Consider the following 22,641-nt stretch of genomic DNA (forward strand, 5'->3'; position numbering starts at 1 on the left):
GACGCCGGTGAAATAAATATAAAATATCGCAATCCCATACAAATTTAAAAACTATAATCCACAATGTACAATGGCACTAGCATGAGAAAGGACTGCTGCAAAAAACAACTAAATTCATGATACAATTTTTTAATGCGATGAAAATTGAAATAAATCAGGTACCTTCTTTGAAAACAACTTGACGATCGACCAAACTGGTAACTAGGGGTCGGTTACCAGAGAGCTTGAGGGGGACCAAGGCTTGATGTTATTTCGTTACTACCCATCCTATACACAAACTTACTGTTGTGGCAGTGACGCCCGGCCATCAACTGCTCGATATAATTTTGAGCTGCATGGGCAAAGCGGGCAAAGTTTCAAGTCAAACGAGCAACGCCTACTGCATACCGACCGTGCAATCTTTCCTAGGTAAACCCAACGACCTCGTCAAGTATATCAGATTGATTGCATAGATCCAAGACACGCACAGCCGGTGGGGTAGGGACCCGCCGGGTTTTGAAATTTCTTCACAATGTGGAACGCCATGTCGATGAAAGAAGCCGTGAAACAATGGGAGATCCACCACCAGCAAAAGATTACCTCGGCCGTCGAGATCAAATTGACAGGCATCTGCCCGTCTCTCGACAAAATGGACACCGTCATGCTCTCCTTTATTGCTTGCGAGTAAGTTTTTTAATTATTTGAATTAAGTGGAATCGATTTTTTGTTTAAATCTTTACGTAATACAAAATTACATTTTAATTGAATTAGGAAACTCTCTTTATCGTCCAATAATATCGAACGTATCGCCAATCTGGGCAGTATGAAACATTTGAAAATTCTATCTTTGGGCAGAAACAGCATTAAATCCATTGCTGGCATAGTAATTATGATTTAATTAACAGGAAAAATTTAGAAAAGTATACACAATCAACAAATCTGGTTTCTTTAGGAAGTTGTTAGCGAGACGCTGGAAGAATTGTGGATCAGCTACAACCAAATCGAGAAGCTGAAAGGAATCGGAATGATGAAAAAGTTGCGCATTTTGACCATGTCCAATAATTTGGTTCGCGAATGGGTCGAGTTCATGAGACTGGCCGAGATGCCCAATCTCAAAGAACTTGTGTTTGTCGGTAGGCCGGCCTACCAATTCTTAATTATGCCAATCACTCGAGAGCTAACACAGAGTGATTAAAACTATTTGACAGGTAATCCGCTGGAAGAGCGATGCACCAGCGAAGGCGTTTGGCGCTCGGAAGTGGTGAGACGATTGCCCAATTTGGCCAAACTTGACGGCCAGCAATGCATGGAAACGGAAGTGAATTTGTCCGACGCTCAAACGGAATTGCAGCAGAATTCTAGCGAAGAAGAAGAGGCCGACACCAGCAAATTCAAAGTTAAAAGTGACGAAGAGGAGGAAGAAGAAGAAGAAGAGGAGGAAGAAGAGGAAGAAGAAGAAGAAGGAAAAGAAGAAAAAGAGGGAAATCAAGAAGAAGAGGATGAAGAAGAAGAAGAGGAAGAAGAGGAAGAAAAAGACGATTCAAATGATAAAGACTGCAGCGGCGAGTCTGAAGTTGAAATGAGCGTGACAACGGGTCCAGTCACGCACTCCCTTGAACCGGTGACGGAGGAAATCGGTCTGAAAGAAGAGCAGTAGTGATCATTTCTGTACGTGTGTAAATGGCTAATTTCGTTTGACCCAAAATAAAAGAGGAGAAAAGAGTCGAGCGCTTTTGGAATTAAACTAATCACACACCGTGTTATATTATAATTCAACAGCAACAACGAGAGTATAAAGAATTGAAGACAAAAAAATAAAATAGGGGGGGGGGGGGAGAACTGGCGCTGTCATGGCAACGGCACGCACACGCACACACACTGATGGATATTTTTGTATTCCAAAAAAAAATTCGGGAGAATGATATATAAGAGAAAAAAGAGAGGGAGGCCAGTATAGCGGGAAGGGCAATGTTTGTGTGTGTGTAGTCAAAGAAAATTACCTAATATTTAAAAAAAAAAAGACGTGGGAATTGCAAACTCTTTTTTTTTTCTTAAATAAAATCAAACCGCGAAAAAGAAAAAAATAGTAAAACACAATCTTGAAATCAGCAAAAAAAAAAAAATGGATTACACGTGAATTTGAAACAAAAGGGCTTTTTTTTCTTTTTGCATACAAATATTTTGTCAACTAGAAATAATCAGCTGTTTTTTTAATTATTAATTATTTTGGGTGGGTAGGTTTTCGGTGATTAAATGCAAACTTGCATGATGTGGCGTCTGGGTGTAATTATAGGAGAGTAATCGCAAAAATTTCACACCACTTTCTTTTTTTTTTTTTGCTGTACACTATCTACATGGCACACGCTCTTAAGCTCTGTCCGGTAAAGAAAAAAAAATAATTCACACGCAAGGGAGAGAGAGAGAGAGAGAAAAATAGTGAATAATATTTTTGTTTATGATGTGTGGGTGATAAAAACGAACTTGAGGCTAACACGCACACGCTCACGCTGAAATAAAAAAAATAAAAAGTAAAAAGATTTTTTCCCTAAAATATATCAAACAATTCAGGTGTTTCAAACGGGTGATATAATAATTGAAAAAAAAAGGATCGGAAATATTTCACGATCCTTTTTTTTTTGTCTTAATCAATAATTATTACTCATAGTATTATTAATTAGCATTAATTCTTATTGTTATTTCTTCGTGCTTGTTTTGTTTTCTTCTCTTTCATGGCCACAGGCTGACAAGTTTAATTTGTGCGAATGTCGTCAAATTGAACAAAAAGTCTTCATCCGCCCATCGAGGTAAGAAAAATTTGTTTAAAAAAAAAATTGGTGAGAAAAATCAACAATCAAACCAACGAAAACGGCTAAAAAAATAAAACAAAATGCGTCAAAATTTGTTTCGATTTAGAGTTAGTTGAGTGCCAATCATAATCGGATTGAAATAGAATTGTTACATAAAATATATTATTATTATTATTTAATAAACAAGCAATTTTTAATTATTGAATTTATTGGTCACGGGGATCTTTTCTTAATTTGATTCCTTCGATCAAAAAATCCCTCCAGCTCGTCCCTACGATTGTTTTGTTAATTTGTGTTCCTTAAAAATTTCCTGTTTGGTTTTTTTTTCTTGACGTCAAGGGGATTTTCTCACGCCACACACTTCACGTCAAACAAAATGCCGCCCCTCAATGCAAGAATATAAAATAATTTCAACGAATTTCAATTCTGGTATCAATCCTACAATGGCCAGGCTATTATTATCGAATCTTCCAATTCGAGAGGGAAATAACCGGGGATTTAAAAAACAAACACTGTGGGATATATAATTAATAATAAAATAATGTCAATAGGGGTACTTATGTATATATCAATTGGCCTTGCAGTCTTGCACGCGGCGGTTAAATTCCTTTTTTGCTTCCTTATTTGTTTGACTGTGGTGGTGACTGGCGTTGAGAAAGAACAACAACAACTTGTCCAAGTTGTCGGGGGGCACACTATTGCTGCAACATACTTTCAATTTCTAATGTAAAATTCATTTAGCATATAATATATAAGTCAGATATTTAATATGTAAGAAATATAAGTTTGCGAAAGATTACCAAGGTTTGAGTGGAGGCATTCACGTTCACACACGAAGGATTTCATTGAAAAAATAAAAATAAAAAATCGGTAGAGGGTTAATGATTATTTGGAAAAAAACAAACAAAAACTATCAAAATTGTATGGCTGATTTGCTGATGAGCACTGAATCGATTATTGGGTTTTTGTCCTTGCCGGAGAATAGGTGAGAGAGTGGGCACATAAGATATTGATTGCACACGCACAGGCGAAACGCTGTGTGCCCCTTTTGAAATAGAAAACAAAGCGAAATAAAACACACAATCACACACGCACGCGGAAAATAAGAAAACAAAAGGTGTCTTAGCCTACAATCGCCTCCCAACCAGCAAGGGATCTATAGCGTGAAATAGTTATTGACTGCATATTATATATATTATATAACATTTAAAAAAAAAGTATGGGGAGTAAATTTTTCTGCTTAAATCGAACAAGGATCACACGCCGAATAATAATTTTAAGATTGAATGTCGAAAGCCAAACCAAAAAATAAAAAAATGAAGGGAGGAGGGATATAACAACAACGATAAAACATTATCAGAAAAACGAAAATGACAATTTTTTCGGTTTTTCTTCTTCTTTTGTGTGTGACGAGGGAGAGATTTGGGTGGGTGTGGTTGAGGGAGGGTCCAACCCCTTTGAAACTGAAAAAGGCACTGCCCGTTTCGTCGCGGAACTTGGTGAAAAACTTAAGACACATATCTCGTAACAGCATTACATGTTTAACTTTAAAGACGACAAACATCCTAAAATGAAGAAAAGAACGAGAGAGAGAAAGAGGAAAAAAGGTTGAAAGTTTTTGAGCTTCTGATTAAAAGGGAAGCTGACTTTTATGAGGGGGGGTAGGAGGGAGTGATTTACATAAAAATTTGAATCAATCGATTTGATTTGATTTTTCGTCTTCTTTGGGGGGGTTGCTGTTTTGGTCCGCGGCTTGGTTGTTTCCAAGCGCACAAGACGATTCAAAAAAGACTCTGCGATGGCAGAAAGGGCGACGGAAGCGAGCAGGAGGAGGAGACGGGCGAGGTCGGAGTTCCTCCTCCCCCGGCCATTGATGGCGATTTGTGATGATGAACGTGATGGTGGTGGTGACTCTTGCGGTTTTTATTGCCCACAAGCGATGCTGAGCAACTGTCTTGTCCATTGGCCGCCGTGGAAGAAGAAGAAGAATTGGCGGCATTAGCGGCTAATGCAGCCGCCGCTGCCGCCGCTGTTGAGGCCGATTTGTGCGTCTTCATATGGGCGCTCCGGCTCTTGACTTTGTCAAACACCCTGCGTCATCCCAAACAACACAAATGAATCAATTAAACCATTCATCTAGAACCAAATTCAAAGAGAGCAGCAAAACTGACTTGTGACAGACTGAGCACGGGTACAACTTGTCGGCAAGGGAGACGGAAGGCGACGGATTGGCTTGGTTGCCTTGATAACGTCGCGGAGTCGCTCCATTACTGGAAATCTACACACACAAAATAATTGGCCCTTAAAAACCAAAGTCTGTTTCCATCGATCGAGTGACAAATCAGCCGGAAGAAGCCAGAAACAAATTCAACCAAAAGGCGAGCGAAATAACAAACGAAGATTATTAGTGCGCGCGATGCAAAATGTGTTGGGTGCTCTCACATTCCGGCGGTTAATAATAACTGTGTAAAATGTGGAGGACGGTTATTGTGATGTTGGACAAATCAGCTCACCGCATGGCAGTCGGCAAACTCACAGGGGGAGAGCAGCAATAGCGAAGAAGAGGAGGGCGAAGAAGATGTCGAGCAATCCTGCGACACGACGGCGGACGCTTGCGTCAGACTAATCAGATCACTTTCGCTGCATCCAACGTCACGCCAGTCGCACAGACTCGTCTCGTCCTGTTTTTATTTTATATGAATAATTAATTTTTCAATCGTAGCAAGAAGTTAATCAATCAAACAGTTGATTGCCTACCATCAGACTAGGGCTACAAGATTGGGGGGCGGCAGCAGTAGGTCCGCCGAACGGGATGGATCGCTTAATCGAGGCGTATTCCTGAGGCCGGCAGATTTTCTTCCAGAGGTAATAGAATTGGATACACTGGCTGGCCGTTTTCGATGGTAACTGCTCGTACACAAAACCAAAATTCAATTAAAATGGAATTCTAAATGAAAGTCAATCGATTAGACTTACATGTTGAGCAACTTGGGGGAAATCTTTGCCGTGCTGGAGCAAAGCGGCGTGAAAGACGGCCATCTCTTCCGGCGTCCAGTTATTGAGGACGTTGTGACTGGCGTTGGCCGGTTGGGTCAGCAAGTGCAATTTGGCGGCTTGGATGTCGCCGTGAAAGTGGGTCACGACGGCCAGGACCTCCTCCTCGGTCCGCTTGGGTCCAGGCAGAGCGGGAGAGCGAGACCAGGCCAGCAGCCGGCCAATCTGCTGCTCCGTCACCTGTTGTCCGTTGCTGGCGCTCCAGCAAAGGACGGCCGATTCGCGTTCCTTGTTGGCCTCTTTTTTCTTGCAACGCGGCAACGCCGCGCACTGGTGATCCTTGCCGATGCGGACGCGGCTCTTTTGACGGGACGTTGAGCTCGTCGCCACAGAGCTGGGAAGCGGAACTTGTGGCGGACTCACCAATTTGTCCCTGACTAGATTCCAATAAAGTCCAGCCCCGTTTCGTTTAGGATTCAACATGAGGTTGTGGCGGGTGGTGGTGGTGGCCGGCGACGACGACGACGTCAAGTTCATGGCGCTGACGAATTGACAGCCGTTGCCTTTGCCCAGCATCAAGACGTCGTCCATTTCGTCACCTTGGCGCTTGTTACATTTCTTGCCGGCCATCGTTTTGCGCCGCTTGACGTCGCCCGCTTCGTTGTCGTTGGCCTTTTTGGCTCTCGACGGCCGACTTTTCTTGACTTTGACGGGCTTGAGCAAAACGGGAGACGACTGCGGAAGCGGCTGCTGATGGTGGTGATGGTGATCCAACTGATCCGGCGGCTGGTCCTGTTCCATCAGCTGCGGCAGAGCGTCCGTGGCGACGGTGGTCAAATCGGCCGCATGGTCCCATCCGCCTCCGCCGCCTCCGCTCGTCTCCATGTTGTACAAGACGCTGTTGGCGCAGTCGATCATGAAATTGCTCTGGTTGTGGCCCGATCCGCTCGAGAAACTCGAAGTGGAATAGAATCCCACAGCGTCCTGCTGCTGCTGCTGCGGCTGGAAGCGCTGCAAGTGCGGAAGAGAAGAGACCGACGGACTGACCGGAGACGGAGACGGGGTGTAAGGTGACGCGTCAACGCCCTGCATCAACATGGATTGGTATCCTCCTCCTCCGCCGGAACAAGTGTCGACGCTGTTGCTGTTGTGCGTGTAATCCGGCTGGTGGGCGTGTTGCTGATACTGGTGCTGGATGTAATGCTGCGGAGAGCAGAGCGACGACAGAGGAGTCGAAGGCGACGGTTCGAAACCGAATCCGGCGCCCACCAATCCGGCAACGACTCCGACGCTCGTTTCGTGCTGGTGGTGGTACGACACGTAGCCGCCGTCGTGTTGGTGCTGGAAGCCGCCGTTCGGGCCCACCGGATCGTGTCCGTAAATCCCAGAGTCCACAACGACCGAGTCGTTGACGACGTGATCTCCGGCGCTGCTGGCCAGATATTGCGACAAATCAGAGTACTGGCCCACACCGTTCTGGCCGTGCTGTTGCTGGTGGTGGTGGTGACTTCCGCCGCTGTTGCCCGTGTCCATGTACGACTGTAGGTCCAGGCTGCTAATGTCGGATAACAGAGCGGAAGCTGCGGCTGCCGAAACCTGAGAACAAACGGATCGATTAGTTTTTGGATTAGATTGACGTAGTGAATGGATTCCTGACCTGGTGGAAAACGGAATCATCCAGCAACGGGACGTCACTCAGCGCAGAGGAGGACGACGATGACGTCGAGAAAAAGTTTTCACCGTGGTGGTTGTTGCTGTGGTGGTGGTGATGATGGTGGTGCAAGTTATGCAATCCGGAAGCGACTCCGCCTTCGTTACTTGCCGGATCGCCATCAGGTAATGCATCCATATCACCCTCCAAGGCTCTGTGAAGGCTGACTGGGCTGAGAGCCAATAGTGATCCTGTTTTTACAAAAACGATTGAGTGAATTTTCCATCCATGACTTCATCTTCAATTAACTTGTTACCTTCGAAATAACCTTCCGGCTCTAATTTGGGAATGAGCGGCTGCTGCGACTGAGCTTCCATCGAGTCTCTTTGATCCTCTTCTAGGACGTCCATCAACAAAACAGGCGCTTCCGGTTGACTGACCGGTTGAACTGAGATTGGTAAGGCATGAGAATGTTGTTCTTGTTGTTGGACAACGCCAACAACAGAACTGGCGGCGGATGACGCCGACGACGACGACGTCGCCGTGGCTGCAGACACCGAAGTACCTGAAGGACCTGAAGAACCTGAAGAAGAACCCGTCAAAGTCGTTGAAGAATTGTTGGCTGCCATATTATTCCGGCGCTGGATGATTTTCTCTTCAATGAGGGCCCGCACCGAGACGGAAGCCGTCAATAGCGGCGGCGTGTTGGGATCTTTTTTACTCTCGCCCGGCTTTTTGCTACTTCCACCTCCGCCGCTTCCTCCGCCTCCGCCGCCCGAGTTGCCACCGCCACTCCCGCCGCCGGATCCGTTTCCCGACCCGCTGGATCCGCCGCATTCGGCCTCTTTCTTGAGGAAACCGCCGTGCAGGCGCATGTGGCCATTAAGGGCCGGCGTGTTTTTGAAACGCCGCTGGCACACGTTGCATTCGACCGGACGGCCGGAAACCCCTCCGTTGGCTCCTGTCCCATCCGCTCCAGGGCCGGAGGAATTCGTTGAGGTCGCCGTCGATGGTTGACCGGTCGATGGATTCGGATCGCCGGTCGTTGTCGACGCCGCAGGAGCCGTCCATTTAACCTTGTTGTTGGCCTTTTTGGCTTTGGTTGTGGCCTGGCCTCCGGAAGAGTGATGCGACGGTTGGGCAGGCTTGTTGTGCTGCTGGATGTGTTGCTGCTGCTGCTGCTGCTCTTCCTGCATCAACCTGTGCTGCTCCTGGGTCTGTCGCATAATTTCCTGGATCAATTCCAATTGCTGGGTCGTCAGGCCGTCATTATTGGCGCCAATGCTGGAATCTGCCGCGATTTTCTTGGAATTGCCATTATTATTCTTTGCCACTCCGCCGACCTTGCCATTCTGGGCGTGCTGGACTTTGCTGCCGAGACTGGATCCTTTGGCTTTTTTCGTCGCTTTGACAACGGCAGCAGCGGCAGCGGTGGCTGGCGTGGAGGTAGACGGAATTTTGTTGCTGTTGTTACCAGTTGATTCGACCTTATTCTGTCTGTCGGCCATTTTAATTCCGGCGGAATTCGCTGGCTTCTTGCCACCGCCTTTCGACGGCGACACGCTTTCTGCCGGCACCGAAGTCCAGGTGACCTGCTGGTGAGCTTCTTGGTTCTCAGATGGGCACGAAGAAACTGACTGGTAGCCGCCGCCGCCATTAGTGGTGCCGGAAGCACCACCGTACTGGATGCTGCACGAATCCAGCGAAACGACAGAATCGTGACCACCTGACGAGGTGGTGGTGCCGTTGGTGGTCGTCACGGCCCATCCGCCGAATTGTTGGCCGTTCTCAGTCGACTGGAAATGGCCACTGCCTCCGTTGGATGTCGTCGAATTGCTGTTGCTGTTGGGCGCCGGATAATGTTGCGACGAGCCGACGGAATGAGAAGGCAGGACGAGATCCGGCGATCCGCCGCTCAATTCGCTGATAAACAATCCGGCGTTGGAGGAGGCCGACGATGTCGACCTCGACGGCAACGAAGAGCCCAGTCCATTCAGCGACGGACTCAACGGCGGCTGCTGGGTCGTTCCGGCTAGGGCCAAACTTCCGGGCAGTGCGTGATGGTTATCCTGATGGCGACGTAGTGACCGGGCGTCGCAATACGATTTACCGCATCCATCAGCCCGGCATTCAAACGGCTTCTTTTCCCGGTGAGTTATCAAATGTCCATTCCTAGTTTTTGATGAACAAGAAAAATTCCGGAATAATTAATTTCATGAAATCAGAAAGGAAATGAAGTAAATAAACAACTTACAAATGATCCTGGCGTTTGAAAGCTTTGCCGCACAACTGACAGGAAAATCTTCGCTCGTCGCTGTGCGTCAGTTTGTGTTTGGCAAGGGCCGACGTGCTCGTAAACACTTTACTACACATCTGTCAATTAATTTAATTTGGGTATTAAAATTAGCTGGTTGATATAGTACCTTCTATATTATACATATAAGAGATAGATTTTGTTTTTTAAATGTTTGAGTGAGAGGAGGGGGGACCAATCCGTCTACTAAATAGTTTGAAAAAAAGTTTACAAATTCCGGAAGCATCCCCTAAATATATGAATCGAGGAAAGAGAGATAGACATTTGTGTGAGTATTTCAACGTGGAAAATGTGTGGGAAGAATTCCGGAAACCAAAAAAAAGAAAAACTCGACCCATTGTTTCTCTCCCCCCCAATAAGAAAAAAGAGCATTTAAAAAAGTATACGGAAGAAATTCCGGAAAGAAAATCCAGGAAACAAGACGGGAGCGAGGAATTCAATGGGAAATCAATCACAAAAATTTCGGGAATTCCGGACGCTTATACTCCCGACGACGTATCGAAAGAGAGGAGGGGTGGGGGATGAGCAACACACAGTTCTTACTTTGTCACTTACTGAGCAGGGCTGCGGCGGTTGCGGCAACGGCTGCTGCTGTTGCTGCAGTTGTCGTGTTGAACCGCCCGAAGATGAAGGCGACGGCGTCGACGGAGGAGACGACAACAATCCGGCGCCGGCAATAAGTTGCCCGTCTTCGGGGCAGCAGCTGCTATTGCTATTACTACTGCTACTGCTGCTGCTACTACTACTGCTGCTGCTGCTGCTACTACTCCGGCTGTTGGATGAGCCGCCCAGTAGGAGCTGTTTAGGCGACAATGGGAAATCGACTGTACAGCAGCTTTGGACATCCAATTCCAGCAGATCAGCACCTCCGCCTGAAACAATGTCCAATTTATTTCGATTGGAAATATTGGCCGGAATGTATTTGTTTCATATGTCACGTACTCGAATGGTGAAGATTGGGGTTGCCCAGGAGGACGTCCAGGTTGTTGGTGACGTCGTGCTGATGGTGGTGATGGTGGTTGTGATGGTGTAGATGATGACTGGACTGTCCAGTGGCGCAGCAACTGGCGGCGGCGGCAGCTGCAGCTTCGAAAAAGACGGACTCGTCCCAGTCGTCACTGCCGCCACCGCAATCGCCTCCGCCTTCACCACCGCCCCCACCACCTCCGCCGCTGTTGTCACTTCCATCCTCTTCGATTGTTTCCACTTTACATACTTCAACGCTCAAATCGGCCAGCCAATTGTTATTACTCCCGGTGCTACTACACCGGCTAATGTCTCCTACTACACCGCCAATCGTCACCAACTGCCTCCTGTCATCCCTGGGTACAACAAAATTTCCATTTAAAAATAAAAGCGGTAATAAAAACAAACAAGACAAAACTTTCAAACTCACGATGAATTATTGGTCGAATTGTCGCCATAACATCCGACCAGCTGAAGGGACGACGATTCGGTTGACGGCCCTGAAGGCGATGATAAAAGCAATTCGGTAGGTAAAACGACTACCCCGCTGCTGGCCGTTCCAGTCCCGGGTGATGCGTTGGCGACATTTGGTCCGCCGCTACTGGACGATGAGGCGAACAGGGCGAATTCGGATGAAGGCGAAGGCGGGAGCAACATCGACAGTGGACGTCTGACAACCAGCGATGACGACAGTTCCGAAACGCTCTGCACCCGTACATGAATCAAATAAACAGGAGCCAAATAACGTCATGTGATTAAGTTAAAAAAAGAAGAGCATAAAAGAAAGATTAGCGAGCTAGAAAGAATAAGAAATTTGAGCCGAAAAGAAAGAAAGTGGAGAGAAACTCATTATTTTTAATCAGTGGCAGATTTTCACGACACGATTTCACAAAAGTTTTTTTCAGTTTCTTTTCTGTGTTTGAGTTGTCAACTTTGCCAGTCGAGTAAAACGCACTCGACTTTTCATTCCCCGTTTTCTTTACACACGACATATCTACTTGGTAGTACTAGGAAGAAAAAAGAGTCAATGGAAAATGGGGGGGCTTTTTCGTTCGTGAATTATGAACTAACACCCCGACCTTAATTCCTTTTCTTCTTCTTTTAACTTTTAATTGACACATCCACACACACACGCGTAGAGTAAGACAGGGAACATAACAATAATATCCTAATGTTTAAAAAAAAAGGAGATAAAAACGGGGTGGAGGGTGGTTGGGTGTTAGTTGTTGGTTCATTACCGCATCGATCGCCGTCATGGCGCATGGTAGGCACTCCGGCGTGGCTCTTCCGTTGTTTGGGGCTCGGCTGCTGTTGCTGTCACTCACCCACACACACTAAAAACCTTTTTGAATTCAAATTTAAAAAAAAATAAAATTAGATTTTTTCGTGAAATTGAATTAGAATAAAATCTAATATGTCACACACTGTCTACATTCATTTGAAGGATCTTTTGGGGGGTATTATTATTTTCCTTCCGGATTTTCACGATTCTTGGAAAACGGACCGAGCGCTCCCGTGAGCGCCCACGCCCGGGCGGAATAAATCGTCAATGACGTAATAGCCCATAGTGGTGTGTGTGTGTGTGGTTGTGTAAATACACAACGTGTGCGCGCGTATCATTTGGCCGGCAGGGCTTTCATCATCATCATCAGTCTCGAAGGGCCCCAAAAGAGCGAGGAGCCCAAGAGTTTCAGCTGCTTCGACGCTAATCAACCAACAAGACAAATGGACGTGATGTTTCCTTGTCCCGTGTATAACCTCTCCCTTGATTGTTCCGTGCGTGTTTGTTTGGCCACACAAGTCTTCACGCTGCGTATTGATTAGCCAAAAGAGAGAGGAAGAGGAAAAGTGGGGTGAAGTTTGGCGGGAGGATTTAGAGAACCCCCCCATCCACCCACCGAAAAACAAATAATAAAAACATGAAGGAGAGAGGAGGAAAGAAAAAAAATCAATACGGTTGTACAGTTGAAAGAGGAATTGTAATAACCGCGTGCAGCAGCTATTACCGCGACCCATTACACCATCCCATTGTTGTTTTCCATATATTTTAGACGCGTTAGACATCGATCGCTCCCGAGCTTGACAATTGGCCCCCCTACTTGATTGTCTTTCGTTTTTGAATTATTATTAGCGGCGTACTATAACTCTAATCATCATCGGGGGATTATCCAACGACGACGTCGAGTTTCGGTGCGTGCCAAACCGCTCAAGGCTCACCAGCGTGTCGTCGGCGCCGGGAGCAAAGACAATCGAGAGAAATAGAAACAACAATAAAGGGGGGTACCAAATGAAAAATTATGACGCAACCTTTTGTTGTTTCCTATGGAATAATATTTTTAACGACCGAAAGAAAAAAAAAACGAAAAAACGAAAAAAAAAAGATGTTTCCAAGATGGCGACTAATGTTCCAGGAAGCGCGACGAAACTTGCGGGAGAAACAGACAAAGTCTTAAATCATTTTTACTATGAGTGGAAACGACGACGATTCTATTTTAAGAGCTCGTTTCCCGTTTCTTCTTTTCTTTTTCTTTTTTAAAATTAAAACCGCAGCGGCGATCTTTTAAATGATTCATCTTTAACTTTGATATCGATCGCGTTCGGGAATCGCCATCGATTCACGACCTACAAAAGATTCATCGGCATATAGCAAACAGGAAATCATGTTTAACTAACGTGTGTTCGCACACGTTGTGACAACAAACAAACAAACAAATAAGAAAATAAAATAACGGCGACATTGTGTCGTCCCTTCACGACCTCCATTTTTCTAGCAGCAGCAGCCGAGTTGAGAAAAATCCAGAATAATCCAGATCTATCCGCACTCGTAAAGAAGAAAAAGAAATGTCAAAAAGTGGAAAAAAGCAAAAAAGCGACGTCATTCCACAACTCCATACAGTTAGAATTTTTTGAATCGATAAGAAAGTCAAAAGAGAAATAAAAGAAAATCAGGATCGACTAAAAACACAAGAGATGAAAATAACAATATATATAGTATGTGTATAGTAAAAAAGGCTCTCTCTCGCTCTCTCTTCTATATTTTATGAAATAAAAAGGAATGCGTGTTTTTGCCGCTCATCCATCACGCGGGATTTTTCCAGTATGGCGGGTCCTTGGCAGGCTCCTTATACCATTATGCGCGCGCTGAATAACACATAAACATTCAAGGCAGTGTGTGTGTGTGGAGAGTAGATGGAAAAGGGGGGGGGATTCTAATTGGATCACAGTTGGAAATCTAATTGGAAGGGATGGCATTAAAAAAATTTTGACGTTGGGACAAGAGAGAAACACGTCGCAAGTGTTTTTCCTTTTTTGTTGTTTCAACGAATTTTTTCAGAATTCGAAAAAAGACAAAAAGGAAGAAATTCGTCGAAAAGAGTGACCCCCAAAAATAGCTGATTTATACAGTTGAACTAAAAAGATTTATCTTTTTTTATTTTAGTTTTTTTTTTTCAACCTTTATTTTTTTTTTTGATTTACCAGCGGTCGGGAGCGGTGCCAAAATTGTGTGGTGACGCTACTTTTGTTTTGTTTGGTTTTGTTTAACTTGTACTATATGCATTTCCGAAATTTCTTTTTTTATATTTGAGCGCCAAGGTAATAAGACAGCAGTGCCAACTCTTTTTTATTATTTGATTCAACTAAAAACACGCACAAAAAGATGGCGCGCTATACAAAATCAATTATAAACCCCGAATATCTTTTCCAATTAAAAACAACTTTGTGTTGATATCAAAATGGGTGAAAACTTTCGCCCATTTCAACTCCTTCCTTTCACTTTCTTCATTTATTTTCGTTCGCCGCCACTCGAGGACAAGGCGAACTGTTATGACGTCCCTTTTGAACTTCCCCCCACACAACAATTCGCCGCCTCTCGCACCAATAAAAACACACACACACACAAAATAGCCTCCCACTCCTACGAGGATGATGATAGTAAAAATAAGAAAAATTCTAAATGGATGGAAGAGAACAACAGTATGTTCGTGCGGGGGAGGGTTATACGAGGGTCCCTAGTTTTATGATCTAGTGCGCGCCCCACTTTTTTTGTTTTCTTCTGTCGAGTGCGTCCATGTTTATTGAGGCAGTTTAAACCATGTAAAACGATTGTGCGTCTTCTCTTCTGTGTGTGTTTTGCCTCTTTTTCATCATTTCTCTCATTCCACTCGTCCGGTTTAGCCCACGCACAAACACCAAAGCCAAAAAAGAAGAGAACAAATAAAATAAAATGAAAATGAAATGAAAAAACAACTCGAACAAAAATGAGCGCCAGAGTTTAAAATTAGACGTTTTGGAACGGAGACAAGTTTTTCTGTTCGGTTGGACGATGACGATGATCCGAGACACACACACACGACACGGGACACTACCGACGGGGACCGACAACGCCATCTTTTTTCCCAGCAGCAACCCGTGTCCACTTTTTCTTTCTCTCACTAAACTTTTTCCTTCAATTCAAGTGAATGAATTCCCAAAAAGTAGCTTCGTAGAATTTCAATTTCACTATTAGAATTATTAATTCCAATTGCGTGGAATTTCTCTCTTTTTTTTGTTCTTCGGGAGATTGGAAATCGTCAAGGGTGGGCATCAACCACGCCACCTGTCGGCGTGACTCGATGTGATAAGTCAAATGCGCCAAAAAAGAGAGAGAGAAACTGAATCACACAGGGGACGTTCTTCTTCTTTTTTAGAAGAAAAAAAAAGATCCTTCAGATGTCGGCCAGGGTGAGAAGAAGCACAGCGGGAGCGTGACGGATGCAGAGCAGATGCAAACGCCATTAAAATTCCCTCCCCACCACCACCACCACCCCCAGAGTCGAATAAAAACACACACAAGAAAGAAAGAAAGAAAGAATTAGTGATCGCATCGATTCTATTTTCAACGTTTTTCTTTTTTTTTTTAAATTAACTTCCGCACGGAGGCACGGAGTCCTCAGCTGTCAGCAGTCTACAACTTTTTCTTTCCCTCCCGTACGGAGCCGGGCGTGAGAAAAACAATGACCCTTCAACCAATGGCAAAGGAGAGAATCTGAAAGGTGGTGAGTGGTGGTGATGCGGTTTCGACTTGTTGGTGTGTCGCGCGGCCGATATTTCGCCGGAGAATTGATTCCACGACGAATCGAGAAAAAACGGAAGAAATCCATTGGCGGGACCTTTATTTTCTTTTCACGATGGATGCAATGGATGGGCGGATAGCGTGAGTCGCCCTATTACCGTGCACTTTTTTGTATTTTTATTTTGGATCAAAAACTTTCATAACCCAAGGTAATCACCGTTGCATCTGAAATGAATTAGAACATTTTCCCGACGTTGGGTTTTTTCCCGAAAAATCCTCACGACAGTTTTTTTCCCCCCGTGCAAGTGATGGATCGTCGTCAAACATTCCATCCCTCCTGGCCTTAATCCCCCCCCCCCCACCAACCCTCCTTACTGGTAAAAATCAAAGTTGATCGAATACCCAACGACCTAATTCCCTAAAGCGTTTCAAAAAAAAAAGGTGAATCGGGAGCGTTCACGCAGCGTGGTGGCAGCACCGTTGCTCCAAAATGTACCCGCAACTCGAAAGAATTTTTTTCGGGGAGAAAATGAAAAAAATCCCCTTCAAACAACAACAAAAAAAAATCACGTCGAAATTTAAAAAAAAATAAAAATTTAAAATAAAAAAATAAAATTTAAAAAACTCTCGAACGGAAATAGAAAAGGGCGGCCATCTTTTTCTCTCCCTCTCTCTCTCTTACACACTTTCACTCTCTCCTTCTCTTTGATCGTTTCGTTTATTCCCTCACGTTTTCTTCTTCTTCTACTTCAACTTTCCCTCCTGTTCACGCGGCTTCCTGCCGCCGTCGCCGCGCACGCGGCTCACGCGCGTGCGTGTGTGTATTTTTAGGGCGGCGGTGGCGGCGGCGTCGTCAGCGGCGTCGTTGGAGGTTCCAATTGTCTTCGCAAAGAAGAAGAAGAAGAAGAAGAGAGGGTAAAAAACTGTTGTGACGTCAGAACAACAGAAGGAAATGATGAACTAGTTGCCTCCCTCCTACACGAAAGAAAAAAAAACACCTCCTTCCAGCGCTCGATATCCCGCGGGATCCGATTTTTTTTCTTCGTCAACAACGCTCACGCTCTGTCTATTCGCCTGTTTGTTTGTTTGTTTTATGGAAATATCCCAAAAGGGAATTTTCCCCTCCCAACTAAACGGATACGAGAGGTGTCCGTGTGTGTGTGTGTGGTCCTATTAAATAATTGAATTCCATTTGTCAACTGTTGAATTGCAGAATTTCCCGCCTACTTCCCGTACACATCCGGTATAGACAACAAACACAAAAAATAAAAACTGAAAAATAAAAACTGAAAAAAAATCCGATGATGAAATTCCTTCCGTGTTCTTCCGGCGCGCGCTTCATCATTCAAAAAACCTTAAAATAGTTTTTTGATCCGCCCTCCTCCTTCCGGAAAATGTCGTCCGACATTTTTTCACCCCCCGACAACACAAGAGCTGGTAAATAACAGCACGTATAAGGAAATTCATCCCCCCGAAAAATTTCAAAAATCTTTGTTCAAATTCGTGACCGTGCGTGAGTAGTATTGTACGTAGGAAAAACCCACCACCACCACCACCACCGATGTTGTTCCGTACACACACCGGAGAGTGAGAGCTGCTGTATACATGTGCTCGGTGGTGGAGATGTGTATAAACAATTGATTGCGGGCGCCGTGAAACCAATGCCCAGCAATCTTGACCCGTGACGTGAGTCCGGACGCCAGCCTTTTACGGTGGTGCATTGGAATGTCCAGAAAACAAAACAAAACAAAAAGGAGGAGAACGACGAAACGTGTAAATATCATCATCTGCTTTTACTTTTTTCACTTCTACACGATCAAAGATGGACTGGACATAAAAAGAAGAAGAAGAAGGAACAACCGGTTCGCTTCTGTTTTCCCCGTTTGTTTACACGAACCGGGAGGAGGAGGAGGAGCGAAAGATGGCGTACACACACACATACACACTAATCTACGCAACAAAACGCGGGAATCCGGAAGGAGGCCCAGGGAGGAGGAGAAAAAGGGGTGCGTGTGAACAACAACAAACCATCTCTCGCCTACTCCCTTTCTTTCTTCTATTCTACATTGTTGTGTATGAAATATTCAAAAATAAAATCTAAAAATTTCAAGAAAGTTGAACATCAATAGCGAACGCGGTGCGCAGGTTAATTATGCAAATAAACTGGTATTGATTATGTAAATAGCCAAGCATTTCCCGGCGTGTTTTCTTTTTTCCCTCCAGGTAAAAGGCTCCAATTAAATTGAATTGCAGCGGGGAAAAAAAAAAACGAAACGGGGCGTGTACAAGAACTGCCCTCCGACCCCCCCTTTTAAATCATCCAACTTCAAAGTTGCCCTTCAATTATTCAAAAAACTGAAGGGGGGAAGGGGCTAGAATGCAGAACGTCGTTTCAAATGACGTCATAGCCGAGATTCCAAAATTGTTTTTCTTTTTTCAAACGAAAAATGCCGTTCAATCGTTCGTTCCTTTCCCGAGACGCTTATATACCAATCTCATAATAAATAAACTTACTCCCAACTCAAACGACAATTTCCTTTTACAAAATATCCCCCCTCCTTCTCCTCCTCTAGGCTCACCACAAATGATTATGTGTGTGTGTAGGGGCTGAAAAGAGGATAGAGATGAATGGGGAGCGTGATTGCATAGACGCCCAAGGCGTCGGGCGTCCCGGCAACACCCGCCCAAAAGAAGAAGAAAATAAAAAAATCCCACCCCGGATTGGTGCTCAATTCCGCTCAATCAGCGACCACCCGGAAATGATGAACGCCTTCCCAATTTCCAACAACGTGATTTTTTGTTGTTGTTCACGAATTTTTATTTAGTAAAAAAAAAAATTTCTCAATGACACGAAATTCTACGAATTAGTCGAGGTTACTCGATAACCCAAACGCGGTAACCACACCCTTGGATTTAAATGTTTGTCGAATGACCTTTCTTGGCCGCCATTTTCGTCAAATAACATTGACGAATTTTTGTTTGTTTATTCCCCCCCCCCTCCTTGGAAAAAAACAACGTGACATAACAACACTGACCAACTCTCACACAGCCAATGCCAATAAAGAAAGACGCCAACAAACGTGACGTCACGTTTTGATTTTTTGCCATCGATAAGAAAAAAAATTGTTGTCCCGCAAAAAATGTCGCAATTATCAACTGGTATTGTTCTGTTAACGAGCCTCTATAATTTTGTTTTATTTTTAAAAAAAGAACAAGAAAGACAATTTGGTCATACATCAAAAAGCGACTGGATTCAAGCAAAAATCGGCTTGTTACATTTGTAGTTTTTTGGTTATTATTTATCGATTCATTTAAATGCTGGTCCCCGGTCGTGAGGACAACTTCTTTTTTCAACTCGAATAATAATAAAAAAAGAAACAACAACAACACTCGGTTCGTGATTGCCGCGACACGCAAAGTTAAACAAAAGGAGAATGCACGCCAAAAAAAGAAGAATCGGGAAAATAGGAGGCTATACATCCATTTTCTCGTCAAAGTTCTTTTATTTTTTATTCGGCAAGTTGTTGGTTCGATATTTCCACCCAGTTCTCCTTGATTGGAAGACATCCAACTTGAAATGAGTTGTCATAATATCGATCTGTTGGAGCGGTGCTAATCACTTAAATGTCTGCCGAAAAAAATAAAACTAAAAAAAAAACTTTTTTTGATATTAAAAAGAATCAAAGCCCCCCGGGTGGTGGGTTCGTTCAATTTATTTCTCCACCCTAGTCACGGCTCATGGCTCACGAGAATAATTGTGTGATTAGATTTCACGATAGATTTACGAGTCTTTGATGCTAATCTTGGACGGCGGCTGGTTTTCCCTTTTGTTTCTTTCTTTTAAAAAAATACTCCCACCCAAAAGTCCTCGTAAATTCAAAACAACAGACACACAAAAATAATAATAATAAAGATTACTGCACATACTCGATTCAACTCCATCTTAAGAGAACAAAAAAACACACTGGATGATTGTAGCAAAAAAAAAAAAACCTTATATATTTATTATATAGCTTCCCCCCCCCCCACAAGATTTTTACCATTAAAAGACGCCCAAGTCGTAAACCCCCTGCAGTGTAGTTTTTTTTCTTTTTCTTCATGTCAGTTTTGGAACCGTGATGAAGTTGATATCAACCATTCTCCCAACAAATATTTTACGAGTAAAGAAAAAAGGGGAGAAAATGAAAAAGAAAAATATACTCGTATGTGTGTGTGTGCTTGGGCATTCATCAATAAATCAATAAGACCTCCCTCTCTCTCTCTTTTATCGCCCTTCAGGGTTTTTTTCCTTCTTCTTATCAAAATAAAAAGAAGGTCATTTAAAAATGTATAATAGGAAAAAAAACGGGTTTTTCTTCCTTTTTTTGATGGGATTTATATATCCACTTTGAAATGGATTTTCGAGAGAGAGAGAAAAGTCCACTCTCATTAAATTCTTCCGCATCACATTGCGGAGTACACACATTGTACAGCTCCAAGAGAGAGACGTACTACTAACAATCAAGGATCCAATTTTCTAATTAAAATCTTTCCACGGCTGTCGGACTGTGAGAGAGACTCTACAAGGTGCAACAGTGCGAGTAACTGCAATCATCGTCCGATTGAATTCAAAGGATTTGACTCTTTTTTTTTTCAAATTCACAATTGAAACGCCCCCTTTTATCCCATTTCAGAAACTCGATTCAAACTAACTTTACGGATTTTTTTTTTAAACATAACATTAAATACGCATATTTGATTACCTAGACACGATAACCGTCTGTGAGCTTTGACCGCAGATATCAAAAAGCCCATCCTCTTATATATATATACCATTGATGAATAACAAACAAATCACGAAAAACAAATGACGACCGGCCCTGACTGTAGAGCTCGGGAGTTAAGGGTGAGATTTTTTCTCTCTTTCGGGTGAACTTTCAACTTTTTCACGATTAGAAGATCGTTCACATTTTCGATAGAAAAATTTCAATGAAATATGATTTTGTTGGAAATGTCCTTGAATCAACGATCGTATCTCGCCTTCAATTCCAATATATCCAATCGTGACTAGATAACAACTTCTTTTTTAAAAATTTTTAAAGGGGTCACATCTAAAAGTATTGATCGCCGTCAATGGGTGGAACAACTTTGTGTAAACACGGAGCCCTTCAACGCCACCAGCTGATAGGAACAACACACACAAAAAAGGTAAACATTCAAAAAATGTTCCCGTACAAAAAAGTGTACACAGCGCGGTCTATATATTTTTTCCCCCGTTCAAAAACTTTGAAAAAAGGATTTTATATTTTTTGTAAACCCCGTGTGTGTGTGTGTTTTAACACCCCCGCAGGTGACGTCATCTCCTGGCATCTGGAACAACATTCACACCTCTCCCCCTAAAACATAACATTCTCACATTGATCTTTTTTCCCTTTCCATTTTCAAAGGAAAAGGAAAAAACACGAAGTAAAATTGGATTGTGTCGGGAGGATATAACGAGGTGAAAGACGAGAACGGAATCTAATAACCCCCCCAACAAAAACTATTCCCCCCCGTTTGTTTGATATTTCAATCCTAAAAAGAAGAAAAAAGGTTTCGTTCGGGGAGTATTTAGGTCACGTAGAGAGTTATGGAAATGTGTATCGGAAATGGATTTCAATATACACACACACACGAAAAAACGATCCTTATCGATTTGATGAATATTTTTTCTTCCCTCCTTCTACTTTTGGAAATAACTCCTCCCTGATTTCCCCCCCCCCCTCTCCAGTCTATTTCGATAAACATCACCCTCTAAAAAAGAGAAAAAAAACGTTCGTGTCGTGAGTGGAGGAATGCAGCTGTGCGGTAATCATAGTGAGCACGTCCATTTTAAAAGGGAAAAAAAAAGCTTTTAAAAAACAAGAAAATTTTTAGTTGTTTTTGTTTCTTCAATTTGAAAGGAAAATAAGCACTTGGAGGGGAAACTAATATTATCACCTCTTTCACTTCTTATTCTTGTGTGCTAGAGAATAACACATGTACACACACACTCGCAGGTACCGGAAGGAAAATCTATCTGAAACTTCCGGGGAGGGATATCAAAAAAGTTTTGTTTCATTTCCCCCCAGCACGTTGTTTGAGCTACATCCCGTTTTAATATACATACACAACGATCGAGAAATATTTTAATTATTCGTCACGTTGTAGCCTATATAATCCGGAATTCGTCAATATATCTAAAAGGAAAGGCGGATAAATCTAGAACTGTACACATCACACACACGCACGTATACAGCCCAACAACACTGGTTTCGTGATGTTTGTGCTATCGTCCCGTTTGGGAATATATAGCATGCCCTAGCTCCTGGCTCGACCGCAATTGTATCCAACTCTTAATAAGTTAGTCCTATCTCACTAATCTTTTCATTTCAAATGGGTGGGGAAAAAACGTGGAAGAAGATGGAGATAAAATATAATCGTTCACTCACCGATGACGTTGATTGTATCTAGACGGTTGTAGATGATTTAAAAACTCACTCACAACACACTAAAAACCACGAGGTAATAGAAAAAAAGGTAATCCTCTTCAAGTTTTCCAACAAGGCCCGTTGTGAAAAGATGGTTGTTGCATCGAGCGTGGCGAGATTTGCGTTCAACTTTTTGGGAATTTGAGAAACCAAAAGATAAAAATGGCTTGAAAGTAATTTCCAAGACTTGGTTTGCCCCCACCACCACTTTCGTTCTCGTTCTTTCCTGTTGTTTTTGTCCCGCACCGGTTCACGTTGGCCGGGGTAGGTGGGACGGTCGTGACTCGACTCTCGACTGCAACTGACTCGGATCGGACGATTCGGCTCGTGCTCGACCATTCTGCTCACCAGAGGCGCCACTAGTAATCGACTTCCTTGATGTATCCATC

The 22,641-nt window shown here is 43.7% G+C and overlaps 2 protein-coding genes across 6 annotated transcripts; one reads left to right on the plus strand and one right to left on the minus strand.

Moving 5' to 3' along the window:
• The first annotated feature begins 203 nt into the window (after window positions 1-203).
• LOC124198665 (dynein axonemal light chain 1-like) lies at window positions 204-1,975 on the plus strand. Its single transcript, XM_046594624.1, has 4 exons — window positions 204-663; window positions 751-862; window positions 932-1,112; window positions 1,188-1,975. Exons 1-4 carry the CDS (start codon window positions 512-514, stop codon window positions 1,634-1,636), a joined length of 894 nt encoding a protein of 297 aa, XP_046450580.1. The 5' UTR covers window positions 204-511; the 3' UTR covers window positions 1,637-1,975.
• Window positions 1,711-22,589, minus strand: LOC124198652. 5 transcript variants are annotated; one of them, XR_006876656.1, is made up of 14 exons: window positions 22,214-22,588; window positions 11,950-12,053; window positions 11,142-11,416; window positions 10,688-11,067; window positions 10,301-10,617; window positions 9,686-9,804; window positions 7,748-9,603; window positions 7,438-7,682; window positions 5,763-7,376; window positions 5,544-5,693; window positions 5,300-5,467; window positions 4,958-5,064; window positions 3,587-4,877; window positions 1,711-3,507 (listed from the first exon to the last, which is right to left on the minus strand). XR_006876656.1 is itself a non-coding variant. In XM_046594602.1 (13 exons), the coding sequence occupies exons 2-13, from the start codon at window positions 11,965-11,967 to the stop codon at window positions 4,568-4,570; spliced, it is 5,559 nt and encodes a 1,852-aa protein (XP_046450558.1). In that variant the 5' UTR covers window positions 11,968-12,053; window positions 22,214-22,588; the 3' UTR covers window positions 1,711-4,567. The 5 variants fall into 5 exon arrangements, 2 of the variants coding, with proteins under 2 accessions (XP_046450558.1, XP_046450557.1); XR_006876655.1 differs by having other exon boundaries at window positions 10,289-10,617; XM_046594602.1 differs by having other exon boundaries at window positions 1,711-4,877.
• Window positions 22,590-22,641: the final 52 nt, after the last annotated feature.

Source organism: Daphnia pulex, chromosome 7 (genome assembly GCF_021134715.1).
Source record: "Daphnia pulex isolate KAP4 chromosome 7, ASM2113471v1".
Classification (NCBI taxonomy): Eukaryota; Metazoa; Arthropoda; class Branchiopoda; order Diplostraca; family Daphniidae; genus Daphnia; species Daphnia pulex.